This window comes from Crassostrea angulata, chromosome 4 (genome assembly GCF_025612915.1).
Source record: "Crassostrea angulata isolate pt1a10 chromosome 4, ASM2561291v2, whole genome shotgun sequence".
NCBI classification, from domain to species: domain Eukaryota; kingdom Metazoa; phylum Mollusca; class Bivalvia; order Ostreida; family Ostreidae; genus Magallana; species Magallana angulata.
Genome location: NC_069114.1, coordinates 22,391,980 through 22,402,507, shown reverse-complemented (window position 1 = coordinate 22,402,507; position 10,528 = coordinate 22,391,980). Strand labels below are relative to the sequence as shown.

The window sequence follows — 10,528 nt, the reverse complement described above, 5'->3', positions numbered from 1 at the left end:
TTTAATAGCATACAAAATGTCACAGGGTCAATATGGGGTCAACTCAATAGTGTAAGTCTGACATATGAAAAAAATAACTTTTGCAATTGAAACGACAGAAACTGTACAAATGCGATAGGTAATGATGATAGGCTTATTTAAATTCTGATCCTTTTGTTTACTTCTGATCCTTTTGTTTATAAGGAGAGGAACTTGTAAGTTGTTAGAACTTGTTTCTGATCCTTTTGTTTATTCAATAAAGTACGTTCAAAACAAAAAATTAAATACTAAAGGAAACTATGCTGGCAAAGAGCATTTATTTACAAAACGAAAGTATTACTTATGTATACCGGTGTCTCATAACATTGTGCTACTACATGTATTATGCTTACCTATATTCGTCAACATCATAATGAAATGTTTATGCATGTCAATTAATCCTATTCCGCATATGGAAAACACACACTGGTATGCACACAACGTGAAACCCCTCTAACTGAAGAGCTGGGTAAAACAAGTACCCGATAAAATTAATATGCAAACGGTTTAACCCAAATTTGTACATAAAGGACAGCTCATGTGTATGATGGGAGAAAATCATCTCATCCTTTCTGAAAATTATGATTGTTAAAAATTACCAGAAATTGCATGTGGCCTTCATTTTTACTTAAACTGGTACAAAACGATGTTATTTAGGGGTAAACACTTGGTGTGTGTATTGTCAAATGACAGCATCCAATTTAAATTGTGTCTACAGACAGATGGACAGACGGACAGGGTGATTCTAATATACCTTAACGTTGTTTGCAGGGGTATAATGAAAAAACCAAGCTACTAATACTTACTTTGGACCATACATCATGGTAAGACTACTGTAGTATCCACTAGTGAAGGCAAGAACAATCCCGCCCACAATGTAAATATAATCATTATCAATTAGGATTGGAAATGTACGCTCTTTGTTCTCCACTTCAAATCGACAGAAGAGGAAGAAGGGGATGAGAAGACCTCGCAAGAGAACTGGAATCCAAATAAAACGTGGGCCAGGCTGTAAAAGATATACACTTTAGAGGATAAAACTGCTTGTATCATAAAGAAATGCAATAAAACAAATCATAAATCATACTTACAACTTTAACCCACTCTGACACTATGTTTCCAAGAAATGCAAAGACATTGAAACTAAGGAAACAAAACACAGCCACCCAGTACTTGTCTGTAAAAGAAACAAGATGCACATAGACCACATTCCTCACCTGAACAACAATTCTTGAATTTCTAATTTTTCAAATATTTATGAATAATGAAATCTTCTAAAATATTGTAAAACTTAATGCAAATTTCATCATAATGATAAAGATTTGACAATGCATAAAAAATGAAAAATACAAATCAATAAAACCTATTTTGGAACATTATATCACAAATTCTAAGATGCATCATTATCCTAGGCCAATCCTAGATTATCATAAATAACAAAATTAAACAATGAACAATAATTATTAATGAAAAGAAAAATACCCCAAGATTATTGTGACTTACTTTAGGGTAAACGTGATATTCACCATCTAGCAAAGATTTATGACCCTAGGCCTATTAAGTATCATTATAGATTTGACAACATTTGATTATAGAATACCATAAGTAGTTCACAAAGATCATAAGATGTATGAACTATTAAGATTTCATGTTATTGCAAGTTGCACTGTTCAGAAAGAATAGTTTAACAAGATTTTCATTAAATTCAGAATGTGCCTTACAACTTTATAGTTGTACACACAGAGAGTTATCAAAAGTTTTAAGTATGCATGCTTTTAAAATGAAAAGACATAAAATTTAGAAAGTAGGTCGTTGTGGTGTAACTTTTTTTCATTTCAGACATTGAGATTTCTATGTAACCCTGAGATAACCTGAGCATAAGACAGATGCTTTAGACAAATGTTTACATACCAGTACAACATATTTCCACAGTTTTATGTTTAAGTTATCTGATAAATCTACACAGTGGTTCTTGGTAAAAAAAATGTTTTTCTTTGGAAACCATTGCTTTTGTTTATATTTCTTCTGGTAAACTTTGAATTCTTAACCCTAATGGTAACCAAGTATTAGACCAAGGGTCATGGTTTGAACAATTAATAATCTATACTTAATGTGGATGCTTCCATACTTAAAGCTGAACACAACTTGTAAAAGCATTGTCCACCATATTTCTCTTTCATCAAACCTCTTAACAAGTCAAAGTACATACATTGTATTTCATTATTGAGGGATGTTACTTGGCCACAATGAAATTACAGCCAGGAGATTACTAACATCAAATATATAAGTTAATGACACACCTCCAGTGGGGAAAAAGAGGTAGATTTAGAACCCAGGCTTTCGCATATATTTTAAGTTTATTGTTAGGCAACATAAAATTAATATTTAGATTCCCGTCCTGATTTGCCAAAAAAATGGGACAGGTGGGCAGATTTTATTTTTTACTTATTTTATAAACATCTTATCCACTGTTCATGTTCTAGAAATAACTGCTCTATTTTTGAATTGCTAATATATGCTAATATGAGTACAAAAAACAATATGTAATCTTTTAATTCCATTTTATTTCAACTTAACTGTAAATGCATGAAGACATTTGTATCATTATAATAACAAACATGACCGGAATTAAACAGTAATCCACATGTTAAGCAGACATTAAAATGTTTAGAATTTTTTGTAAACCAAGCCTAATTTTTTTTTTCAAAATTAAACAAAATGCATTGCATGGGCCATTTTCAGAGGGGAGAGTGGGGATGAGAATTGAAGATGAGATTTTTGGAGCACAACAACTTCCAAAATGGCTATCTATCAGATTTTGAAGAAAAGCTTTAGAGCTTGTAATAAAAGCGATAGTCAGGAGATAGAGTTAAAAAGCGGTAGACTTTCGCGTAAACCGGTAGGGTTACCATGTATAGGTTAACGCATTATTTACAAACAGATAATGCACATAAAACAAGACATAAATGCTCAAAATCTTTGACCATGAAAGGAATACTACACGTCAACCCCTGAGTTTCATGTATGCAATTGGTGCAATGAAATTGAAGGATTTATATACCTTTTCGACAGTGTGTCTATTTATGAGTGGTGCTTAGTTTTAATCACAAATTGTAGCATTATAGTTCTGAGAAGATTTCAAAACATATTTCTCTATACATTTCTATGTTGGAAATTTGAACCCCGTCCTTGGCTTTAGTTTTGGTCTGTGGAATCTACACATACAAGCTTTGAAGTCAAAAATAGCATTTATTGTTAAGTTGTTTTTATTAAGATCTGAAGATTTTGTTAGACACACACACTATTTTGTGATTACTGTATACACGGTTATTTTCATCCTGTGATATTTTCAACCTTCTACACTTGCAAACGGTTTTTTGATCCGTCTTGAATTCGCCCAAATAAAAGTGGTTTTAAAAGAGAGATAATTTGAAACAAGGGCAAATGAAACATGGTTGAAAATTTCCCTATATACAGTATATCCCTTACAGTAGATGTGTTGTTAGACCATGAATGCCTCCACTAGCACAAAAAAATTTCAAATGCCAAATTTAGTATAACATTTGTTTGACTGCAAAAAAAACTATAAATCCCTCATAAATAAATAGCTCATTTTCTATTAAGTTCAAGTGGCATAACTCTGTCAAAAATTACTGGACTAGAACCAATTCGAATTTGACCAGTATATTCTAAGTAATTAACCTCATATGAAATATCAACTTTATATATGCATCACTTAAAAAATTAGAGAGCAGGCACTAAGAATTTCCAATTTTTTCCAAAGTTCAAGAGGCATAACTCTGTCAAAAATCATTGGACCAAAAGCAAATTCAAACTCAACCTGTATTTTCTGGTAAATAAGCTACATATGAAATATAAGTTTTATATATACCTCCCTTCAAATGTTAGAGAGTGGAAACTGAGAATTTCTCAAGTTTTTTTTAAGTACTCTGTCAAAAATCATCAGAGCAAAAAAATTCAAACCGTCAAAGGGCCATAACTCTGTCGAAAATGGCTTGATCGTACCCAATATCGAACTTGACCTAGATATTATCATGATTAACCTGTATACCAAATTTCATTTCAATATGTTCATCCTCTGCGAAGAAAATGAACGGAAACTGTTGATGGACCGACAGACAGCAGCAAAGCAATATGCCCTCCCTTCTTCGAAGGGGGGCATACCGGTAATTAACCATGCAAGTTTGAAATAGTACTATTATCTATTAAACATGTGACCTATTCCAAAAAACTAACCTCCTCCAGGACCTGAAACCTACGACTCTAATTCAGCAACCTTCCCTGTGAAGTGCATCAGAATCACAAGATGCATAATCTATTCAATTTGATAAAGACTGAACCAATATTAACTAAGATTTGTCTTTTAAAAGGGCAACTGCTCCAAAAACTTTAACCAGCTCAAAAACCTGAACCTCATCTAGCATCTGAAACCTATGGCTCAGATTCAGCATTTGAGCCTGTCAAGTGCATGAGTATCATAAGACTCACCATCCATGCATGTCTGGTGAAGTAAGGACCAGTAATAACTAAGATATAATCATCAAAGGGCATCTGCACCAAAATCTTTTATTTGCTCCAAAAACCTTAACCTCCTCCAGCATCTGAAATTCATGGCCCAGATTAAGCATCCAAGTCTTTCAAGTCCATAAGTATGTCCAGATGCACCATCCATGCAAGTTTGGTGAAGATAGGACAAGTATACAGGACCTGCAACAAAAACCTTAACCAGGTCTGGACGCCATCGCTGACACCGGGGGGTCTAGCACAAGCTCCCCCTGACTCCATCTCGGTGAGCTAAAAATACTAAAATAGTTTAGTTTATCTATTTAAGTTTTGCCATAGGGTCGTCTAGTAGCTTCCGTTTTTTGCTACTAAGGGACTTGAAGTTTGGTTGTCAATCCTGCATGAGACATCAACATTTGAAATGCATTTGGGGAGGGGGGGGGGGGGGGGGGGTTGTTACAGGTACACCAACCACCTGGTCCAATCATTCTTCTTCTGGTGCTTCAACACATTCAAGTTTGACATAGTTTGTATTGGGGAATGTTCTAAACAGTAAACACTATTATACAACACCCATATACTATAGGTGCCTGATATACATGTAGTAACACATGCATTAAAATATATTGAGAGCTGCCAGACTGTTGTGCTTAAAGATATATTAAGTAACGAATTTATATAGGCATCAAAATTTATCCTCAAACATATCAAATGTTTCTTTATGTCTTGCAATGCTGATGATCCATGTTTCTTCTCTATGTTTACATTTCCCTTGCACGTGCACCAAATATTTGTCATTATTTCTTGAAAGTTGATCATTATCTTTGTTTATCGTTAGCTTAAGCATTTTAAAGATGTTATTAAGAATGAAAAAATAATTTTCTGATAAAAACGGATATCAATGGAAATAATATATAAATCACAGTCTGATAAAAACAGACCTCTAAGAACGGACAGCATTTTTAAGGTTAGGTCGGGTTACCCGAATCACACAATATTTTTTTTAGGCCTAAATCAAAATCAATTCTATTAGCGCTGATTTCACTATTGTGATGTCACACATGCCAAAACCGGTATTATATTATTAGTACAGTGAGGTTTTATAAATTTTTCCATTTTTAGTAAAGTAAGGTTAATAACAGAATTTATTACCTAATTCCTTTTTTTAAGTTTTCAAGGTTTACAATTTGCATATTGCGGATGGTTTTCGTGCCATTATGCAATATACTAAGATTTGTTTTCATCTTTTATATGCACCAAAACTATTGCATGCATTACGACATCTCAATTTAATGTTAGTTTACACAAAGAAGGGCGAGTCTTCAACCCATTAGATTTTAAAAAGTCTTTTACCTTATATAAGGCTTTAACACTGTTGATTATTTGATACTCCATTTTGATAACATTGAATTTGGTTTCACCAAGTACTAAGAACAGCGTCTATGTAAAGGAATATACATTTCCTGAGAACTATCGAAAGGATGAAACATTAACATACATGCATTTTGAAATACGTTGCCGGTCCAATAGATCATAGTCTATTGACCGGCAGTCCAATAGATCGTAGTCTATTGACCGGCAGTCCAATAGATCGCAGTCTATTGACCGGCAGTTCAAAATAGACGCAAATATCTAATTTGTAATAAAACAGCAAAATTCCTTTGATTAGGTAATAAAACAATTATTTAATGCTTGAACAGTCAATAGACCCAATTTTTTTCCCTCGGTGCGGGGAATAGATCATACTGAGCTGTTCCCTGCACCTCGGGAAAAATATTCTGGTCTATTTATTGACTGCTCAAGCATTAAATAATTGTATATCACAGCCTGGTCAGGTGACAGCAATCAACCAATCTTGGGGGGAAAAAAAACGATATTAAAATGATATTTATTTTTTTCATTCCTACTATTGTGATGAATATCAAATGTGAAGTCAACCTCATAATTAGATGTTAAACCCTGAAAAATTCATGTTAAAGTTCCTGATTGATTGTTTTCTGACAAACAGGTTTCTTAGACTGACTAGATAGGAATTACAAGATATCTTATATTTACATGTACCTTGCTAGTGGGACTGGTGGATTCCAAAAACTCTGTTTTAAAGGGGCCCCTTCCAAACTCCTGTTGGTTATGATTTGAAGAATCCTATATCTACTTTATGTCCGGAAACTTATGTAAAAGACTGGATATCAAAGGCTGAATATTTCCTACCCTTTTTTCAGTATCTCTTTAAAATTATTTTCTATCCGTGCAAGAGGGTTGGTCCTTCATTGGTCATATAAAGTTAGCACATGTATTATTTCACCATATCTCAAACCATAGTCCAGACTCAGAGGAAGTTTGCTTTCTCAAACATAGAAAAAATCAGACATATTGAATGTTTAAGAACTGTTTGGTATAACTTAATGACAGCCTTTGTTGCTGACCTGTTTCACAATGCAGGCCTTTATTGAGGAGCTTTCTTACAGTTTAAGCCTTCACTGAAGAGCTCTCCTACATTTTATTAGCTAAAATTGTACTTTGTTTAGAAAACATCTCCATCACAAATTTTACCTTCAATTGGAAAGTCTTTTTTGGATACATTACTCCAAATGCCTGGAAATATTGTCAAGGTTACGAAGAAAACAAACCACACACAGAGAGCTTGAACCCAGATCTGCAAGACAAACACGAATCTTTGACTGTTCCGTATAGTCTTAAATTTATTATAAAAAGCTAAAAATATATCAAAATTTATCCCTTTCAGTGGCAAATTGCTTTATAATATCAGTCCTGATTAATTATCTATAATTAGTTATAATTGTCCTCCTTGTATGTGTTAAGACTGAGCATTCGGTCATTCTCACCTTCTTCAGAACTTGACCAAACAGAGAGCAGGTTTCTGAGAACGTACGTGATGGACCACTTGTGTTCTGTTGCCTACGGATTGCTGCTCGAAAATGCTGGTAAAATTTCTGCAATTCAATTATTAACCATTAAATATCTCTTTGTAGATAAAAAAATTTCTGCAATAGGGTTTTTCATTATTAAACATCTATTTGTAGGTATGGCATTAGGCCTAGTGTAAAAATGAAAAGATTATTACAAAACAGTCATAAAATTGCCAACTTACAGTCAATGGAAGAAGGAAGTAGGCATCAAATGCTATCAGTAGAACAGCAATGGCAGAGACAAAATAGTATATAGCCTGAGTACGAGGGTCAGGGGCACCTATTAATACAACACCAAATACATACTTAAGCAACAAGGTCAAACTGTAACCAAATTTGCTAATTAGAAACACCTTGTAAACTGAACATAATTTATAAACAGACAAAACAGAGATACTAGAAAACAACACTTGTGTTTGACAGGTGACCTACCCATTTATCATTTAAAGGTTTATGTAATTATTACTCGTAATAATGCAACACTTGAGAGACTTCACATGAATCTGAGCCTATTTAATGCTTAATTTTAACATTTGAGGGAACGTTGCTTAAATTATTATTTGTTTGAAACTGATTTATCAATAAGAATCAAAAAAGTTTTATGTAAAATTGTAGTGCAAGATTTGGATCAAAAGAAAGGGAATGATAATTTGATTCATTTAATTATGCAGTCAATACATTAGGCCTAAAAATTAAAAAAATAGTGTGTTTAGTGTAACACTGATGAAAAAAATTAGGTTAGGTAGGTGGGGATTTTTTATTATTTTATCTATTTTTTTGCCTGAATCCTAAGAATGTTTGTTTGTTTCATATTTAAAAACGTATTTTTTTTTGGAAATAAGATAAAATTCAAAGTTGGATAAAATCAGGCATCTAAAAATGGTAGGATTGGGCCATTTTTGTAGGTTAGGTTGGGTTACCCGAAACACACAACTTTTTTTTTTAGGCCTTATTTCATTCTTCAGTTGAAGAATTTTCAATCAATCGTTGATGAATGCAGATCTTGATAAGTAAGATGTAAAAATCCAATCTTGAAAAAAGAAATAATGATGAACAACCAAAATAATTTTACATTCACTTGAAAGAGCATTATTTAGCAAACCATTTTACATAGAAATACAGCGTCGTACCAAAAGTATTCGCAGAAAAATGGCGGATGCCATAAAAAGTTCATGCTTCGCTTTTTTCAAATTACCATAAATCATAAAGCAATCACATTTTTTTAAATTTTGAGATAACCACCGATGCTCTATAAGGTCAAAGTCCACCTTGATGTCAGAAATTACGTCTGCTGAATTTTATTTTTGAAATATTACAACAGAAGGCAAAATGGGTAGAAGATCAACAGAACTGTCACTAGATATAAAAAAAATTGATCCTAGATTTGAGAGAAAACGGACATAAAGTTATTGAGATCTCATGATTATTGGAAATTCCCGAATCTACATGCAGGTCAGTTTTGAAGGTGTTCCATCAGCAGGTAAGTGTGGAAAGGGCACGTCGTACAGGATGTCGTAGTAAAGTGTCAAAACATGGAGAAGCGAGACTGCTGAGAATAGTAAGGAAGAGCCAAGGGATTGTTTTAAAGGATAAAACAACTGATTTTAATAATGGAAATCAAGGTGAACTCATTAGTGAATGTACTGTGAAACGGATTTTGCACACTAACAAAATTTAATGAGAAGTAGTGAAAAAACATATTGTTGTAAAAGAATTTAAGGTGGAATAACACACCTGGAAAAAGTCACTCAAATTAACAGAACATTTTTTTGAAAATGAAAGTTATAATGATAAATAAACTGTACAAACGTCAAATAAGCGAAAAATTTGCAGTTTCGGGATAAAAAATGAATATCAAAAATAATTAATGCAGTAAGTAACAACAAAAGCCCTTACGGGATTCGAACTCGGGATTTACGGTTCACAAGTCCGGCACTTTATCCACTCGGCTATGAAGTAAGTTACATGTTTCAGTCCATAAAACCGTTTTAATAAAACAAAATGTTGTTTTGATCAGCAGTTAGCCATTTTGTGATGATATGTTATTCCACCTTAATAGAAAAAAAAGTAAAATGTTGTTTTGATCAGCAGTTAGCCATTTTGTGATGATATGTTATTCCACCTTAATAGAAAAAAAAGTTTAGCTTGGTGTTTAAATAAATGACAGTGGACAGTTGAACAAAACTGGAAGCCTGTCATATTTAGTGATGAATCCCAAGTGGTTATTGACCAAAATAACCGTGTGTACGTTTGGAGATCCGCCAAAGAATCGTACCGTCCAAAGTGTATGTACCATATATACTCGCCTCCACGTATTGTTCCCTTATAAGTTAGTTGCCTTTTTTCAGATTTATTTTGAAGATTTGCTGTTGACCCTCTTAAAACTCGGGTTACTTTTTCATGATTACTATAAGTCAACAAAATCTCAATCAAATTAACACATTCTATCAAGCATATGAACTTAATTCTAGATTTAAAAAAATATCGTTGTTTGCTACATCTGTTATCATTCTAGATGCAATGCAGTTTTACAGTTTTGTTTTCAATGAAGACATCTATCCTGTGGGTAATAACTTTCGATTTTGGACGCAAAAGGATTTTATTTTGCAGATTAATTCAACATCAAAATCAACGGAAATTAAAAAATACCCCTTACTTACTTATGATGCTGATGATGTTAACAACAGCTATAAACACACCAGAGAGGTTCTGAAATAAACAAGAAAAATTTGAAGACATGGTCTCAAGTGTGTGGGTCTAATCCTTCACAACACAAGATGTGATTTAAAAAGATAGCTGTAGGCAAGTGACTGCTTGCAAAATTTCATTTTTATTTTAACCTTCTATCAGCATGAGACACAAAAGCCTTAATGCTCATCTGAGTTAGGCTGAGTATGATACAATCATAACATTCTAAGAAAAATCTTTTTAAAAATATATATCAAAACAAACGGATGTGGAAGGAATCATAAATATTGCTGCATTTTTTTCTTTTAACTAAAAATAATTGTACATTTAATAACAATGTGGATTTGAAATGAACAAGCTAGATTGAA

General features: G+C 33.0%; 1 protein-coding gene across 3 annotated transcripts in view; it reads right to left on the bottom strand.

The window, feature by feature from the left end:
* Nucleotides 1-10,528, bottom strand: part of LOC128181740 (equilibrative nucleoside transporter 1-like) — a 39,293-nt gene that overhangs the window by 2,554 nt on the left and 26,211 nt on the right. For all 3 annotated transcript variants that reach the window (XM_052850252.1, XM_052850253.1, XM_052850254.1), the window contains exons 9-14: nt 10,133-10,181; nt 7,655-7,752; nt 7,389-7,496; nt 7,096-7,198; nt 1,110-1,195; nt 825-1,027 (exon numbers count right to left, since the gene is read on the bottom strand). In XM_052850252.1, coding sequence (XP_052706212.1) covers nt 825-1,027; nt 1,110-1,195; nt 7,096-7,198; nt 7,389-7,496; nt 7,655-7,752; nt 10,133-10,181 — 647 coding nt within the window. The remainder of the gene's footprint in view (nt 1-824; nt 1,028-1,109; nt 1,196-7,095; nt 7,199-7,388; nt 7,497-7,654; nt 7,753-10,132; nt 10,182-10,528) is intronic.